Raw genomic sequence first — 19,702 nt, forward strand, 5'->3', positions numbered from 1 at the left:
GGATGGCAAAACCTGTCACGTAGTCATGTTGCAAGGATTAAATCTGAGGCCTTGTGCAACATGTGTGGCCCTCAATAAGCAAACATTGAGTCCCGCCAGTGGGGATGCGTCGGGCACTGGGGATACAAGGAAGAGGACAGCCCTCCTGTCCCCAGCAGAGCAGTGCCCGGTCCACTGGGAGAGGCAAAAGGTCAACTGACATTTCGCGATCACCCAGCACAGCTCCTGGGCACAAAGAAGGCAGCACAGCAAATGCGACTTCTCTACCTCTCTTCCAGTTAATTTGTTTTCCAGTTAATTTGTCTCTCTCGTTTCCTATGCATTCCTCAGCCCCCTGCTTGCCCCCTTCCTCACTGCTCTTCCAAAGGCCACCAATGCCCAAATGACCCAGATGCCAACTCCCACTCTTACCTAACCATTCCTCAGCGCTTACCACAGCTGTGCAGGTCTTTCTTCCAGAAACCTCTGTCCTCCGTGGCTTCTGTGGAGCTTGCCCCACATTTTCCACCTCCTTTTACAACTCTTTGGCTGGCTCCTTTCACTCCTTCAATGCTGATGCCCCCTGAAAGTCCTTAGCACCCCTCTCTTCACACACGTGCTCCCAAGGGCAATCTCATGAACCCCACTCTCAACTGACACCCCATGCTGAGAACCCACATTTATATTCTGGGCCCAGATCACCCTCCTCTACTCCAGATCCCTACTTTCCATCTGCCTACAGGCATCTCCACTTAGCTGTTCGGAACACATCTCAAACCCAACATGTTCAAAACCACAGCCTGTTACTAAATATACAGGATGATTCAAAAGCAACTGAACACCTTCAAAAGGTTACCATCCCATGGGATTTCTCCCTGTGGAGTCAGATCCAGAACTCTGGGTTTGCACCACCTCTTCCTCCCAGCTTGGAGGGAATGAAGACAGCACTGGGGCTGCCCTGGGCCATTTCAACCACTGACAGTGAAAGTGCTACGTCTGATCACTGCCCTGTGACACAAGGGGTGCGTGCCAAGCGTTTGTAAGAGACTACGGAAGTAACCACGATGGCTCCTCTACAAACTGATTTTTATATATATTCTTATATAGCCTCATTCCTATGAAAATGTTCGATTCTCCTGCACTCCCCTGTGCTGCTGGTCTGCCTACCATAAAAGCTACCACCGCCCTGTAGATGCGTGGTTCCGCTATCTCTAGGATTAAATTTCACTGGAAGGTAGACCCTATGAAAGCAGGGCCTGGGTTTTATTCATTGTTTTATCCCTAGCACCTGACACTATTGTCACACAGTAGGTGCTAAATAGATACCAGCATCTAGGTAGATAGCAACAGCTATTTGCAGAATGAGTCAAGTATGCACATAAGGTAGAGCACAGTAGCTGGTGATCAACAGGTCTTCCACCTGCTCCAACGCTGGCTTCCCACTCTTCTTTCGCAGGGTCTTCTGGGGTACAGAAAGTACCCCTCAAGATGTCCCCATATCACTAACTCACTGTCTCTCCTGCAGACAGGAGGTGTCCGAGGCTCTCAAAGACGCAAGGCGTGTAAGGCTTGACCTGCTTCTCCCCCGATGCCCTCAGAAGGGCACAAGGGACCAGCCAGCACAGCTTGTTTCCTCCCTGTGTTTTGGCAGAACTTATGGCATCTCACCTGTCTGCTTCCACGGGTGCCTCACTTCGAAACTGCTCCCCAGAGCTGCTCAACTAACTTCTCCACTTTGTACTTATAATATGGCCAAAAGGAAAGTTACCACGGGGAACAAAGTAACTATCATCTAAGCCAGAAGAAGGGGGCAACGGCTTTATTCTTCTCTGACAGAGTTAAGTTCATGAGCATTTTGACAGGTATTTTCTTAGGGCTTTCTCAGCTGTTTCAGAATGTTAAGGCTGCACTGTTGAAAACCACAGCACTAGGTGAATGATAACATTCCTGCAGAAATTCTCTGAAAGGACTAGCACAGGTAGACAGGTGTTAGCTTTCTAGGCAAGACATACCTTATATCATAACAAACAAGATTAAAATGTGGCTGCACCCATCCCTTCAGAAGTTTGAAGAACCAAACAAAATTAAAGGTCGGGTCTTGAGAAAAGGACGTGCCTGTAACACATGGCAACAGGCCTAAGCAACAGGCTACCAGTTTTGCTTTGTTTTTTTTCCTTCTGTGGGTTCCTACAAATAGGCTGTTGATTCATTTGCTTGAGATGGATTAGGTACAGTCAGCATTAACTTCAAAAACTGTAAATCCAAGATTACTCTAGTAGTGATATATTATTATAAAGAGTAAAATGAAATCAAATATCATCAGAAAATAGGAAACAAGAGACAGGAAAGCCTTCATTTAATTCTAAGCTATAAACAGCACTGTGGAGGTAGGTCATTTGTAAATATTCTCAGCCTCAAATTTAGGATCAAGCAGGAGGTGAGGAAAACACAAGCTCAAAACCCAGGAAATAGACATGAACAGAGCCCGTACTGTGAACTTTCCTAACGCTCAAACACTTCTGCAGCATTGGTTAAGTGGAATTTAACTTGCATCGCTTGTCTAAAACAAGGTTATGAGCCAAACTGATTTCTTTTTCAAAGCTGTGAGATTTGGTTTAACTGACAAATTTTGGAAGAGAAAAATAGGTGGGGACATAAAAGGGGAATTTCCCAGTACTGTACCTTACCACTAGACACAATTAGCAAGAGAAAAGACTAAAAGGGTCTCAGGACCCATCCTGACATCCTTTGGCCCCAGCCAGCCTAGAAGTTCCTCAGCTAAGTAGGCAGCAAATGAAAATGAGGAGTTTGACTAGTTCCAGAGACGGAGTGCTCTTCACATCTTCCCAACACCACCGACAACTCCAGGAGGGCCATGTGGCAACAGCAAAAAAGGAAATCATCATGACTACAATGTCATGAAATGACCTCACCAAAGAATTAGAGGATTTTCCTGCCTTACATTTGTTCTTTTAACTGTACATTAACACCCTGATTAAGATATGCTAATTTGGGGGTTTGTCTTACAACTTTTACCACCACAGGAGTTCGCTCTGGGCACATAATGACATTCACTTTTATTTTGCTGATATTTCACTCTGAAATTCTCTCTTCCAGTTGCCCGTATCCTCCCTTCTCTCCAATCTTCTGGTCCCTGACTGCCACTTGTCCTCTCCTCTACGTTCTTGGACTTACAGGTTTCTGGACTCCTAACACCAAGTGACCTTGAGATGCTGTCTGGTACATTCATCTATTCTCTCATCCAAAAATATTTATTAAGCACATATTAGTAGACACTGTTCTACATGCTGGTCCATCGCCTCCCCATCCCAGAAACTTCAGTTACAGCCACATGCAAATAATAACCCCAAACAGAAGAGAACCTGTGCTCCTCTTGAAACGTCAACAGACTGTTTCACAGCCTCCCCTGACAACTCAACTTAAAGCAGTGACCCAGATCATGGGACAGTTTCCCCCAACAGGCGGATGTAAATTAATGCTCAGTGACACTATCAGAAAAATCCAATAGCCACCTTCATGCCCTTGGAGCAGATTTCTCCTCTCCTGTGTCTGGTATGACTATGGGGCTAAAATACACCAAAGCTCAATTACAAGAACGTAATTCTACATGTCTTAATGGTTACACGAAGTCTATTTATTTAAACTTTACCTCTAGCTTGTCCACGACCTCTGTGGGTGGCAGAAAGGTGGGCATACAGGCCATTCCACAGCCTGAGCATCTGAATCCTGGGGGAGGGGCCGGGGACCCTGCCCACCTCCCTGGGTGAATCTGACAGGCAACCAGGTTTGAGAACCACTCCTTTAGCGGAGAGGATGTAGGCCTGAGCATCAGACAGACCTGGGTATTGAAGAACTTTCTTAGTTCTACCAGTTTACTTGTCTAGGAAACAGGGACACTTGTCTGGCAAGACTGCTGCGAGGGCTGCAGTTACTCCGTGCAGTGTGCCTGGCCTGGCACACGGAGTCCGTGTTCAGTAAAAGGAGTGATCTTAGTAGCTCACTATTATTTAGGACTCTTCTAAAAATTTTTCTCTGAATCTGCACTTCTCTACTCGGGAGGCGGAGAATGGAAAGCAGTTTATTTGTAAGAGCTTCATGTGTCGCCACGCTACAGTCTTACACAGGTCGCCCTTTAAAAAAAGGAGAAATCGGGCTTCCCTGGTGGCGCAGCGATTGAGAGTCCGCCTGCCGATGAGGCGGATGCGGGTTCGTGCCGCGAAGCGTATGGGCCCGTGAGCCATGGCCGCTGAGCCTGCGCGTCCGGAGCCTGTGCTCCGCAAGGGAGAGGCCACAACAGTGAGAGGCCCGCGTATCGCAAAAAAAAAAAAAAAAGGAAAAAATCACTCAAGATTTGGTTGCCGACTCACTACCACCTTGCCGTTTTTCCTGCCTCGTCTGCACCCAGCTGGCCGCTCCCCAGGAAGGCCGCTCGCACTTGGCCGCTCTGATCTCAGTCACGTGCCTGCCCTGCTCCTCCTCCAATGGCAGAATGACCCTGTCTTGGGGGGCGGGCCATTCCTCCTCACCTCCGCCCTTGAATTAATGTAATTTTGCGGGTGCACCTGCTGCTCCATCTTCCCAACTGCACGTGAAGATGTCGGTCAGACATCAGTCCTGCCACCTATGGACCATCACTCCTAACGTCTGCTACGTTAACAGAAATCCAGGAAAGGCCCCATGTTCTGCATGATCATGACCAGGTACTTTTTCCTATTTTTTTGTTAATCCTCATATGGTAAAGAAACAAGTCTTCCTCAAGTTAAGGATAATTTTCCTTCCCTCTTAGTCTACTGTATCCATTAAGCATGTTCCCCACACAGACGTCCTCTTCTGCACCCCACAGAGAGAGCTGGGCACCAACAAGGCCTCCCACAGAGCCCGTAACGGATGCTCTGACCCATAATATTTCACAAGCCCTAATGTACACAGGAAAGGCTGGGCTCTGAAAGCCACACAAAAGCGCTCATAAATTTCAGACTGCCCTCATCATCCCCTCCTTCTAAGAAACTGGCTGGAGTGCCACTTCAGTTGCAGGATTCTTATAAGAACTTTCCTTCTCAACGCTCTATCACAGCAACCTAATCAAGTGTCACAACTATTATTTAGACTGAATTTTACTTTAATTTCAAGTATGTTTACTAACAGAGCAAAGGTAAACATTCTTTAAATCTAGTTTTGTCTCATAAAAATCCCCTAATTCACTGTTCATTACTTTTACTAATCATTACAAAACTGAGTAAGGACTCTCACATGAGTAAATCTATGTCCATGACTATCAATTCATTTCAAGATTCTGTAAGGCAAAGACAAACACGCTGATTCCTCCAGACACGGGTGATACATTCATCTCCCCAACCTTTTAGTGACTTCTACTTTTGAAAGACTCGTCTAAATTAAATGTATTTAAGCCCATGATTGCCCACAATATTAAAATTATTTAATTCTCGAGTAGTATTAAGGAATAAACAAAAATTGAAAAAGATTTCAAAAATTTAGGTTAGGAGAAAAAGAGTGGAGTCAAAACTAATTAGAAATGCCCATAATGACGCTTTCCCATTTTAAAAGGACATTGTTCCGGAACTCCTACACTGATTTCTCTCTCCCTACCCCGTCGCCCCCGCCCCGTGTACCTATTGCTTCTCAGATCCTTCACAACAACACATTATCCACACCACAGATAGTTTCATCCTCGACAAGGAGGTAAGCTTGCCTGCCTCTCTGCGTTATCTGTCCACGTTCCATTTGAATCCAATTTCCTTGCATTACCTCTGCCCAGGTCAGGGATGAATGGCTGTCAAATTCCCAGTGGAATAAAAAGAAAAACCCTTTCTTCCTGAGGCAGCAAGTTTCAATTCACAGAGCACATGGCTAATCTACATATGTGAAGGTCACGGCTCTTCAGTCAAAGAAGTTAAGAATGGAACAGCTCACGTAAGGGGTTGTCTTAAACATCTTGGCATGATGCCCAACAAGTAAGATTGTTGAAAAGCAATAGATAGCTTCTGGCAGCAGCAAGGGGAAAAATATTTTGATCATGTGATGCCATACACACTACCTAGTTTATTTCATGTGCGAAACTTTGCGAGTCCCTAAAAAATACCACATATGCAAATCAAATTCAGATTTCAGCTTTACCAGTTTAGCCAGGCTGGCACATCTCCCTCTTCACAAAATGCGCTTATATGAAATTTCTAGATCCACCGAGAATAAAACTTCAACATATTGACAACCAGTTGCCTCAAATATCTTAATAGCTGATTACAAGTTTTTTGCATTAGTTTTTCAAAGAACCGTGAAACACCAAGAAAAGGGTATTTACACTAAAAAAGCACATTCCTTCAAGTTATCTGAGTATAACTGCCTTAAATAAAATTCATCTTCTCCCTCCATTCTCCTCTCTCTCTTCACTAATAATATAGCAATGTGGAAAATTACAGGAATTTAATGCATGGTAAAAGACAAAACACAAAACTGCTTTTCACATCCTATTTTCACTAATGAATGGTTGAATAAAAGTAAAACACTCCTGCTTTAAAGTGCTCATACTTCTGACAAACATCTCAATGGAGGAGAAAGGACAGTCTTGCCACACATAATGGATACCAGGGGAGAAACCAAGCCTTCATGAAGCACGCCTCTGCCTGCTGGGGGCACGGCATTTCCTGAGTTGTCTCTATCCAGACAAATGAAGTGAAAGGGAGTTGGCACCAAGAGTGGGGAAAAGGGTGGGTTTCAGACCCAGCAACATCGTTACAAACATTACTACAATTTTAAAAACTTTCAGCAGTTAACAATAATAAACTACTTGTTTAGTATACGGCAAAAATTAATTGGAAGCAAAAGATCCATTTCATCAACCTGCAAATTGTCTGCCTACCACCAATTTCCTTCAACTCAAATTTTAGATTGCTTATGAGGTCAGAGTTATTCAATCCATATTTCTAATTAAATGGAGCAGTAAGTAAAATAAAAATATACCACAAACTGTCTATATTTATTTTAATTGCCAATGTTCACTTAGCAATCTAAGAATATTCCTCTACGCTAAACAATGAACATCACGATGTTTAACCATTTTCCAATATTCTCTGGATATCTTTTTATCTAATACCGTGTCCCTGTAGGTCACTACACCAAGGTCACTACACACCAAGGTCACTAAATGTTTGTTGATGGTGGTGAAATTAAATGTTCTAATTATCGATCTTCTGAATTTATTTTTCCTTACCAGTTAAAAAACATGACTGTTAAAAAAAAAAAATTGGAAAACACAGGAGACATTTTAGAAATGTGATAAATTGCTCCATAACTTTTCCTAAACACCTGGCAAGATAAAGACATACCGGGCAATAAAAACTGACACTGTCTGGATTCGAAATAAGCTTTGAATATTAACCTATTTGTTCTGAGAGGAAAGACTAATAGGCTGTTAAATTAACTTGTTAAATTAACTAATACAGAATCACACCTAACTAGTTTCAATTCCTTATCACACATCCCTTTCCTTGCCAGGTAGTATACCAGTACTTATCAAATCTACTTCTCACAAGAATTCCATGAGTTATGTATTCTTTCCCATCCCTTTGAAATGAGGAAGCTACAAACCTCAGAGAGGGGAAGCGACTTGCCCAGGGTCACACAGGTAGTAAATGCCCAGCCTTCAGGTTCTCTAACCTCCACACCTTCAGCTCTTGCCTTTGCCCTTGCTTTAATCCCCAAGCCTCTTCACGTGGTCAACTTCTGCTCCTCAGCCAGGTCTTAGCTTATTCGACCTGCTGTACTACACAGTCTTCCTACTCCTACCCCACCCCGGTCTCTGCGAGGTGTCCCTCTAACATCTAAACTTGTCCCACCTAAACTGTTTACGCTGTATTGTGCAGCATGCCTACCTGTCCTTAGTCTCTGCACCGTCAATTAGTCAAAGGGCAGGACTTCTCATCAAGGGATCCATCATCCAACAAATGGCCAAGCACACAGTAGGCTCTCCACAAACGTCTGCCTGATGCCCCAGGTCTCGCTACACTGACATAAGCCTATAGTCCCAAAGCCCTGACATTTCAAGGCTGTTCAATACAGTGAAGGTAAATGAACTGAATTTTAAATCCTTCACGATACTGATATTATAAAGTCATTTCTTTAGGAGAAAAATCACTGTATGATACCCAAAATAAAATCCAAATTAAGATCATTTTCTCATCAATGTCACAGCACCTAAGAACAACCTTCAAGTACACTGACCTTCCACGTAAATTAGTGAAATGTATAATAACACTCATCAGGAAATTTTCAGTTTACATACATTATCATCTACTCTTCAAATTGTTAGATTATGCACTTTGATGGATATAGTCTTTCTGCATAGAACTGCGGGTATTATCATCTACTCTTGATTGTTAGATGATGCACTTTGATGGATACAGTCTTTCTGCATAGAACTGCAAGGTATTATCATCTACTCTTCAGGTTGTTAGATGATGCACTTTGATGGATATAGTCTTTCTGCATAGAACTGCAGAAGAAATAATGTAGCCATTCATTTTAATTTCCACTTTGTAAAAACACCAGGAGTCTATGATAATTCAACAGGGAAAATTACGGATCATATGTTATATTTACTCTTTGTATCTTAGCACCAAGTGGCGCTCGGTAAGTATTTGTTCATAACAGAATTAAATTTTGTCCCTGATACTTTTAAATATCTTAGCATAAAAAAGAAAGACTGTTCTTCTCTACATATTTGAGACAAGCCCTTGGCATTCTCAGGTTTTACATTCCCTGTTTTGCCGGTTTGAGAGCAGACCTAAACTTCCATGATATGTAAATTATAATCTTGCTATGGACCAAATCTGAACCATATATTCAGTGAAGTTGAAGCAGATACAGAAGCAAGTTACTTAACTAATGAGAGACCAAAGTCTACCACCCAGAAGCTCAAAGAAGCCTATTTTTAAAGTTTTTAAACTTCGTTCCTTTGCAAAAAATACTTCCCCTAAAAAGCCAGTCGTTTTTGCAGATCATGAAAGTGGAAAGGTCTAAGAGGCCGAAGAAAGGAATGACTCTTGGCCCGAGGACAGAACTTACTAATACATAGCATGGAATCTTGAATGGGTCAGTGGCTTAGCTCCTATGGCATCAGTCCCCCGCGCTATTGGTAAACCAAAACCAATTCATGTAACTGTTTACAAGAGTCCCAATCAGCACATAACTACATTTCTGAGGGAAATTACAGTGGAATTCACAAAATCTATACATCTGCACAGGTCTCAGTTGATATTCTCTGAACGCGTCTGGGATCTAGTGTAGTTTAATAAGATATTCAGTGGTGCATAACTGATTAGGCAGTATATTTTCTTTTAAATTCAAAGCTGCACAGAACTCTGCAGCTGGGAGGGACCAGGGGTCACTATCTGATGGAGGCGGGGACTTGTCCTCAACCACACCCTGAAGCGCAGCAGGGCCAGGCAGAGAACAAGAACCCAGGCCCGCTTCACTACACCAGTGGACAGACAGGTGGGGAAAGAAGAGGTGCCACGTAAGGATGCTACAGGATTTGCAGAGATGACCTCAGTGACAACCCCGCCCAGCAGGCCACAGTACAGGTAAGAAAGCTGAGCCCCTGCCAGGTCTCAGAGAAAATGAGCACTGAAGCCTACAAATCAATCAAAGGGTCTGCCCAACTCCAAGCCCACAATCTTTCCCTTACATCAGGAAACCTGGCAATATATTCATATTCTCTCATAAATCCTCATAATCACAGAAATAAACTAATACACAACAAGCATGTCAGCTCCCTTAGGAATTTGTCTGCTTCTTCAGAAAGATACTTACTCAGCAGTAGCAATGTTTTACATTTCCGTTTCCAAGGTCAGTTATAATTCATTGGGTAAAGTAAACTTATTATTAAAAATACCAACAGGTAGCAGATACGTTAAAGGATAGTAAAATGGGTTTACAGCTTGTATATATAAATACATGATCACTGAATCTTAAAATCTGCTTCTTAAAATTTCAGAAATTATATGCCAAATTCTAGACACATTCTAGAATTACCAAGCATTTCAAAATTAGACTATGAAGTATGGTGAGTGGTTTCATTTCTCAGATACTCATCACAAAAAGAAACAGGAGATACTAAGGATTCTGGAACATCCTCCACTAATCACCAATGCCTTGCTTTCTGAAAGGTTTATTTCAGGACCCAGAAGCAGTAGCTGAATTTACTCCTCAGCCAGCATACATTATTTAAACAGTTACCAAAAATACTCTAGCAATCTAAGTATCTTCCTAAATCTGAGCAGACTGTTTTAACTTTTTTCCCAAGAGCCTGTATAATGTAGAAAACTGAGAAAAAGAAAAAGAACCACTCTACATAAATTTCAAAGACATCATATTTTCCTTCTTTTAGTTATCATTTTCCGTAGTAGATCTCTATCGTGCTCTGGCACCAAGCCAGCAATTGATTGGTAGCAACGGAAGAGTCATTAGCTCACCTCAACTATATCACAACAATCTACAATTATTTGTTTTGCCAAAATCTACTCCCCTACCCAAGAAGATGGCTGACCCACATGGTTGCTGTTTGCACTTTGTTTAAATGAGCCAGTTCTAAGTCAACGACCATGCCAAAAATACCAAGCCCAGGTACAGGGAGAGCAGGCTTTGGCAGGATGTCTCTGGCCTGAACTGCACACAGGAGCAGCAATGATCCCCACACTCTGGCTATCATCTGGGTCTGGCACACGGCTGATTAAGAAAACGGCTGCTCAATAAATATTTGCCAATTGATAGTCTGTAGTAGATATATTTACCTAACATACACCTCACAGCATACACAAATGGTAAATGCTTACACCTTAAGAAGTAATTGTTGCTTCCCGGCACAAGCTCTTTAATCACGGTTCATTTTCTCTGTGCCCTCTATGGACTCTGGTGTTAAAGTACATAACTGGTCATATAAAGATGTGACTGCATATCAGCATCAACAGTAACTAAAATGCAGTCCCAATATTTTACACACAAAAAGCCTGTTCACGGGAAAGACTAACCAGATTCCAAGAAGTATCCCTTTGCAGCTGCCTCGAAAATTTAATTAAGAGACCAATCATCTTAATTTAGGAATTTTTCCACCTGCAAAGAGTTTCTGCAGTTTTGCAGAGGACTACAAATTAAAAACATGAGGGAGGGAAGCATAAATTTGGGGCACAGAACACTATGAAAAAGGACACAGCATCACGTGGATTGGTTGTTTGCTCTAGGTTGGGAGGGTGAGATGCCCCAACACTTAAAATACCCTTTTTTAAAAAATTATCATTACAATTGATTTCCGCTAATAGTAGAAAGATAAAACCAATAATTTTTTAAAGAGGCTAAAAATGCAAAAGATGAGAAATAAGAGGAAAATGATCATGCTAACAGTTCATTTCCATATCCTATTATTTAACAAAGTCCCAGACTTCTCTCAACAAAGTACCTCAAACCTTTAAACAGAAAGCCTTCAAAAAGCTGCTTTTCAGCTGTTAATGACATAACTGACAATGAAACAACTAACCTACACAATGCACATTTCCAAATTGACAAAACCTGGGAAGACTAACCTAAAGTTAGAATTGGAAGTAATGAACTAAAAACAAACAAACCAAAAACACCATTAGTGTTCCTCTGAGGAAGGATTTACTCATAAACTATGAAGTGGCAAGATTAATGGTTATAAAAATAAGCTTATTTTACTTACATGTTAATAACTAACAATTTTAAATTCTGACATGAAGAAAGGGAAGAAAAATTTTTTTATTTCAATTTGGGAGGATGAAAACGTCCTGGAAAGGATGGGGTGCACAACAATGTGAATGTATTTAACGCCACTGAACTTTACACCTAAACTGGTAAATTTTATGTTATGTATATTTTGCCACTATCAAAAAAATACACATATATATAACTTTTTTAGCATCCCACACAGAAGAAAAAAAAACATGGCCTAGAATTTTCTCCTGGATTTCATCAAATATGGCTTCCCTTCCAGAGTCACCTAATAAGGAATGACTTCTCGTCTGATTCTCAAGTTTCATCTTTCATCAAGGCCCAAGGAGACACTGAGAAGTGCATCCTACAGAATGTAGTTAAAGAGGCCAAATCTAGTTCAATTCAGAAGGACGGCCTTGCTGTGACAGATGTACTCCAGATTCTGCTGCCATCTACCAAAAATAAGAGTCTATGGGTAAATCAGATATGCTTAAGATTTTAAGGGTTTCGTCTCTTTCCTAGCAATAAATATCACTCAAGAAACAAATCAATTTCATCATTAGTTCACCTGTCAAACTCAGTAGCCTTCTAATATCCTTGGCATTGACCCATTCAGAAGTGGTTTAAAAAAAACCGGCCACTGGATCCTTCCTATTCAATTAAGTAAATCTAAGGAAACAGTTTTCTTAGAATTACTCCAAGTTAAAGACTTTGAAAATAGAACATATTTGTTGAAAATTTACTGTAGAAACACATATTTTACTTTGATAAACTCACTCATTCAATTAACGTGAATTGTTGAAACTATTATATACATATATCAACAATTCCATTCATTCCAATGGCATAAAGCAAAATAACTGGACAATAAATGATACTTAGGTAATTATACCTAAGTCATTTTCTTTTCATCAGATTTCTAAGAGAAAAAGTCACTAACATATACCAAGATTTTAGATCAAAATTAATTCACTCAACCACTGAATTAAACCAAAAAGGGCCACTTAAGTCTTACATAAACAGCCTCCAAACTGGAAAAAGCAATACTGTGTAATAGTTGTACATCTACATAAATGTACCCTTGGTGGATGAGCAGTTTTGCCTGGTAGTTTCCCCCAACACTACAGGGAACTAGGACCTGGGATTCCTCTGCCTCAAGCATGCATACACAGCAACTGTGCAACTCTCCTTTACATAGCCACAGAGAATCTGCACCAATATCCTGATAAAGAAAGGACACCTCTGAAAAGGCATATGATCAAAATCTACCCAATTCCAACAAGGCCTAGCATGTGGATGTGGTCCTTAAGTATAAAGAAGATTGTAAAATGTCATAAATTTTTGTAATATCCATTTTGAAAATCTAAATATTGCAAAAATATTCATGGAACTTGAGTTTTTTTAATACTCGTTTTGAGCCTCCATAAATCTGTTGTTTTAAGTAACACACAAGAGTTCTTTCAAACACAAATATAAGACTCAAATTTATACATCTACACACAGCCCAAAAAGAAAGTGACACAAGTGAAATTCTAGTTCCTTTTCCTCAAATACGATCAAAGCACAGAGATCCATTAACTGAGCAGTATCAGTGTCCCGGAGAGTAGGAAGAAAAACCTCTCAATTGAGGACACTAGGCAAAAAGCTAATATATTTTCCTATGCCAATACATCCAAAATATACATTTCCAAGTCAGTTTTCAACATAAGTAGCAAAATTTCATAGAACCCCCAAAAACTTTAAACGAAACTACTTTCTCCCTAGGAGAGGATAGGGTTAAATAAACGAAATGATCATCTTTTTGGTTTGCCTGTCACACTGGTATTTATCCTAGGGAAATAAGTAAGTTCCTATTACATCAGAAGTCATTGTTTTAGATACACCCTGCTCCAAATTATAAAGTAATAAAGTCCATTAATAAGAAATAGAACTGAAAATTCAACCACATTGTTACACCTGTTTTCTTTAAAATGTGTCTATGTCTAATAAAACTACCGAGTTTTATATTAAGAGACTTCCTCTACATTGTCTTACATTTTTTAAATCGGTTCTCAAGCCAGAATTAATACTGTTTTTATACCAGAGTGAAGATGTTACTCTCTTAGTTCTAATGAAAGAAAACGATATTTAGAGGCTTGTTCATTACTACAAGTGTCTAAGTGTGATTTGGAATATTTCCATATCCACAACACAATTCTAATACTTCTGATACAACATGGCATGGGAAAAATGGAACAAGTCTAAAAAGCTTTGCCAAAAATTCATTCCTAAATATAGATAAAAAACAAAACCAAAGAAAAACGAGGGAATAGGGTTTCTCTTCATAGATGCAAGGTAAGAATATGTTGCTCCCTGGAACATACTTATCGATTTTGTGTTAATATAAACGTAAATTTAAGTGATAGCTGTCTTACAGAGTAGTTGCCATTAAAAAACAACACACTGCCAAAAGTACACAGAAATCAAGATCACCAATGAAAACAATTTTAAGCTATGCATAATTTCATTCCAAATAATACAGAAAATCAGACAACTACAGACATTTTTGTTATATTTTCTTTGTTTTTTAAATGGTAAACCTTTTCTATGAAACACAGTTGTCAATTCCACCTCTTCTGACGATGGAGCAGCTGGCCAGTCATACCTTGGCAAATATATCAATTTAGGCCACAAATATTTGTTTACAAGATTTAACATATCACATAGGGTAACACTGCACTGAGTGGGCGAAGTGGGAAGTGCTATAATGTACCTTATACAAATTTTAAGGTAATCAGGAACCAGCCTGTAACTTCCTGCTTTGTAAGTCAGCTAATCACTTTTCTTTTAATGGTAGATAAAGCTTTTTTTAAATTACATTGTATTATATTATATAAAACTAAATTTAAAATAGCATTAATGAAATTCAGCACAAATGTGGACATCATAAAATCTTAGTTATGTGAGCAGACCTCAGTATTTCTTTTGAGATTGCTTTATCTGAATACTTTATCTCACAGAAACCTACTAACAAACTGTATCGTAAAATGCCTTATTTCACTTTTTAAAAAGACCCTCCCGTTACAATATACGCACATGTTTTGTTCTCAATTACAAAAACATTTGCCACCCAATGTAAACCATTCCTAAAATCAAAAATGAAACTAAATGTGTTAAAAGCCACAAGAAAATTTAATAGTACTTCATGACCTATAGTTATGCAGTAATTTAATATTCTGGACAAACGACTGTTCCTTAGGATAACTGTCACAACAAATATTAAATGATACCAGCCTTCCAAAAAGAAAAAATATAAAAAAGAGACACATTCCACATGTTAAACGGTGGTACCTAAAAGAAATCTGTGAATCTAGGTCACATGCCCATTATTTTTCTTCCCCCTCAAAAATAAAAAAGCTATTCCCAAGGGTCATACTGGGGACATAATGAATTCACTCTCATTCCAAGAAAACAAAATACTTAAAATAATTGGTTCCATTACGAAAAAATAGCGTAAAGCAACCCCGACCTACATCTGCCTCTATCATCCTGGTTTCTAGTTTACAGAGATGTGAATTCTAAACTGTCCCTTTAAAAGGAAGTTGACAAAGCAAATCTTTTTAAAATTACATGGGTTTATTTACACAAGGTTTTTCTATGTTTTTACCTGTACAAATCATAAAAATTGAAATTCCAAGTTTTCTATGAAGAATAGGAAAACACATTATTATTAAAAGTAAAATTCCACTAACTAAAGATTAGAAAGGAGTGGACACCAACGTCCTCAGCCTGGGATTCGCATGATTATCTGTTAAATTCAGTACTGCATTCACTCTGACAGGTCTCTCATCTAAGATATGGTTATTATTAAAATACACCTTCCTAAAATAAATGAGCTGAGTAAAAATATATATTACAACCCCCATTATTCCTTTCTAACATATTTTAATGCTCTGAAAGTTTAAAAAATTGTAATGTCTATGAAAGTAAAATTATTTGGAAGAAACATACCCAGCACAACTTGCATGTAATATAGTTTCCCTAAAACATTGTGTGAGCAGTTCAAATAAGGTTCACATTACCTAACCTAGCAAAATAATCAAGGGGGAAAAAAAAGATTCCTGGGGCATTTGCTTCCAAAGCAGAAGCAAATGTAAAATGATTTTTTAAATTTCGCAAGAACATCCATTTCTTCCCTTTTAACTAACTGTTGTCTGCAAAAATTATTATATAGCTTCCTCACTTCATGTTTTCTTAAACATAATGTCAATTCTAACTAAAACTTCTCATCCACCAACAGCTTAAAACAATCAGAACTGTTAAAACACAACTTACTAGAAACATAGATTTAATCTTGTTATAAAGCTAATTAAATACTACTAAAAGATATTGTTGGATATCAGAATCTTGACATTTTTAATGATATAAATTTTAATTTTACATTAAACCACATGTGATGACATAATTCAAATTTTTTCCATGGTTTAATCCATAAAGGGTACTTTTATAAAAGCTTTACAAATCCAAAAATTAGTAAAATTCTTGGTTTAATTATTTTTCAATTGCCATATCCTCACCCTACAATTGAAGTGAATGGCCCTGCTGAGACTGTCAAAGAGCTGGATTTTGTAAATGCCCAATCCTGGACACCAGCATAATGTTTCTATGTATTTAATCCTCTTATTAGTAACTATGATGTAGAATAATTTAAGCTTTAAATAATATTCAACCTTACATCTGCTTGTAATAGAGCTCAGTTATTATTTGTGGCAAGAATTTTTGTGACTGTACTGCTCAGCACTTCTATTTACATCAGCAGTGCTAAATGCCCAATGGTGAGAGGGGAGCCAATCAGATGGCAGATTAGATGTCAACTCAGAGGCAGCTGTCTGGAGACTATTACAGCCAGTTTACCTCCACAATTCAAATTCCAAACCTTGCAAAGGAGATCAAGTCAAGTCTTTAGGCTCAGCCTACGAGCAAGAAACAGCAAGAGTGCAGGACACTTCCTAACAACGCTGCAAGACTTGGGTGACAGGAAATTAAAAATCCAAATAAATCCGATCCAAAAAGATCAATTTGCACTGGTCTGCTACTTCCCTGGGTTCGCTGAATAAAATGTACGCCTAATCCACGATCAAAATAAGTTCAATTCGACCGGAATGTGTTCCTTTAACACAGCCTATCTGTTGAAGGTGACTCCTTTCAAGGAGCCTGCAAGCCAAATAATGGATTTCCCGGCTATTCTTAGGAATGGATCGATATATTTTTGGATTTTTTGAGCTTCACATCGTTGTAAATGTGGGTACGACTGCTGCTACTAAACGCTTAAACTCAAAGCCCGCATCGAATATCCCCGAATGGCTAGGCACAACTACGAAACACACACAAGGCTGCCACAAAGCTAACCTATTTTTCCTGCCTTCACCTTGTGAGCTAAGAGGCAACGCAGTGTGGCCGGAGGGAGGACAAAGTTCCTCATTCTTTTCCCAGTTCTCGCTCATTGTTGGCGCTAACCGAGACGAGGGAGTCAATATTCCTCCCCAGACCCTACTGGCCGGGAGCGCCTATTTTGTTGAAAGAGCCGCCCGAACGGTCCCCAGCGCCCACGCGGCTTCCCCGCGGCGCGGGCCCCGACTCCCGCACGCGCGGCTCGGCGCCCGGGGTGGGGTGGCGAGGCGGGTGCCCGGCGACCGGCGATCGCGGCGCGCGTCCCGGGCCTCGGAGAGACCCCCTCCCCAGGCCCCGGCCCCCGCGCCGCGCAGTCCGACCCTGTGCACCGCCCGGCCTCGGAGGGAGGCAGCCGCGAGTTAAAATGGCTTTGGGCGCCTCGCCCCCGCCTCCCCCGGCAGAAGACGCAGAAAAAGTACGCGGAAAGAAAGAAACTAGGGCTCGCGGCGCGCGGCGAGGCCGCCGCGGCGGAAGCAGGCCCGGCCGGCGCGGGGGTTACCTGGGATCTGCCCATGGTCGGGCCGGGGGTGCCGGGGCTCATCGCCGGGTGGCTCCTTTGTTGCGCGGCCGCCCAGGCCGGGCTGGCAGCGGCGTACTGGGCGCCCATGTCCTTGCCCAAGCCCATGCCCGCGGCCGCCTGCTGGCCGCCCGCCGCCGCCCCCGCCGCCGCCGCCTGGGACTGGGGCTGCGACGGCGGCGGCGGCGGCGGCGCGCTGGGGCTGCTGTAGTCCGGGTAGCTGCCGCCGTAGCTCCTCATCATGGGGCTGGGCGAAGTGAGCAGCTGGTTGAGGGTCGGAGTGGCCCCCGACGGGTGCTGGTTCTGCCCGGCGAAGCGCTGGAAGCCCCCCGCCGCCGCGCCGGCGGCCGCCTTGCTGAGGCTTGCGGCCCCGCCGCCCCCGGGGCCCATCATCATGCCGCCGCCCTGCTGCCGGGGGGAGCTCAGCACCCCGTACCCCGAGGACGAGCCCCCATAGCCGCCGCCGCCGCCGCCGCCGCCTCCTGCTGCTGCTGCCGCCGCCGCCGCGGCCGCCGCCGCCACAGCTCCCGCTCCTGCTCCTCCTCCTCCTCCTCCTCCTCCTCCGCTGCCTCCTCCTCCTCCTCCTCCGCCGCCGCCGCCGCCGCCGCCGCCGCCCGCGCTGGGCCGGCTGTAGCCCGGATAATGGTTGTACTGGCTGTTGGGGTACCCTTCGTGTGAGTTCTGCAGGGGGTCCATGCTGTTGGGGGCTCCGGCGGCAGCTGAGGCGGAGTGCATCATCCCCATCCCGGGGCTTTGTTGTCCGCCATGTTGATCAAAGCAAGGCCCAGCGCGGCCGCCGGGGCCGCCGCTAGCTGGGGCAGCGCTGCCATAGTAATTATTAAACTCCGAGACGGCCGCCGGGCCGCCGACGCCGCCGCCGACGCCGCCGCCGCCGACGCCGCCGCCGCCCCCGGGCACGGCGACCGGCTGCTGCTGCGCGCCCAGGGCGCCCAGGCCCGGCTGCTCGTAGCGGCCGCCCGCCGGCTCCCCCATCTTGGGCGGCGCGTCGTCCTCGTCGCCCGGCTTGCTCAGCAGAGGCTGGCCCGGGGGCTCGGCCTGGCTGCCCCCGGCACTGTCCTTGGCCCCTCCATGTTGTGGTTGCTCCATGTCGGGACCGGGCTGAGCCGTGCCACTGCCCGCGCCGCTGAGACTGTTGTTGGAAATGGGATGCTGCTGCCGCTGCTGCTGCTGCTGCTGCTGGAACTGGCTTAGCTGCTGTTGTAGTGCGTGGTGGTGGCGGTGGAGGTGGTGGGCATGGTGGTGCAGGTGGTGGGCATGGTGGTGGTGGTGGTGCTGCTGGTGGGGCGGTGCGGCGGGGGCTTCGCCAACGGTTTTCAGTTTGTGGTTGGGGAGCAGCCCCGTCTCCATGGCCGAGCCCGGGCCCGCCGAGGAGGAAGAGGAGGACGCCGCCGCGGAGGAGGAGGAGGAGGAGGACAGCGCGGCGGCGCTTCCACCCTCCTTGAGAGCCGCCTCGGAGCCGCCGCTCTTGGCGCTGTTAGCGCTGGCGGCGGCGGCCGCCGCGCTCGCGTTATGGGCCATGTTCAGTTCGTGACGGGGGTGCGGGGGGTGGTGGTGCACGTTATTCAGGCCGCTGCCGTCGCCGCCGCCCCCCGGCATGGGTCCCGGTGCCGCCGCCGCCGCCGCCGCGCCGCGCGCCCCCGCCTCTAGGTCCCGGGCCCCGGGCGCCGGCCGCGGCCCGGGGGGCGCCCGCCGCTCGCCGCTGCCAGCCCGCGCCCGCGCCGCCGCCGCCGCTGCTGCCCGCGCGGCCATGATCGCCGCGGCGTGGCGAGGCCGGGCGGGGGGCGGGGGGGGAGACAATAAAACCCACTTTTTAGTCAGCAGCCCCTCCTGTGCGCATCCGCACGCCCCGACGGGAATCGAGCGAGCCCCCTCCCCCTCCACAGGCCCCACCGGAGCCGAACCGGGAGTCACGCCTTACGGTCTGGGCCTGTTCTCGCTGTGTGATTTCATGGTGAAAGTTTTTAGTTCAGGTTTAAATGAAACTTTTCTCTT

The 19,702-nt window shown here is 43.9% G+C and overlaps 1 protein-coding gene across 4 annotated transcripts in view; it reads right to left on the reverse strand.

Moving 5' to 3' along the window:
- Positions 1 to 19,474, reverse strand: part of ARID1B (AT-rich interaction domain 1B) — a 411,713-nt gene extending 392,239 nt beyond the window's left edge. For 2 of the 4 annotated variants that reach the window (XM_067701689.1, XM_067701687.1), the window contains exon 1: positions 17,672 to 19,474. In XM_067701689.1, coding sequence (XP_067557790.1) covers positions 17,672 to 19,459 — 1,788 coding nt within the window. In that variant the 5' untranslated portion in view covers positions 19,460 to 19,474. The remainder of the gene's footprint in view (positions 1 to 17,671) is intronic. The other 2 variants (XM_067701686.1, XM_067701688.1) reach the window with 2 other exon arrangements.
- Positions 19,475 to 19,702: the final 228 nt, after the last annotated feature.

This window comes from Pseudorca crassidens, chromosome 13 (assembly GCF_039906515.1).
Source record: "Pseudorca crassidens isolate mPseCra1 chromosome 13, mPseCra1.hap1, whole genome shotgun sequence".
Lineage (NCBI taxonomy): Eukaryota > Metazoa > Chordata > Mammalia > Artiodactyla > Delphinidae > Pseudorca > Pseudorca crassidens.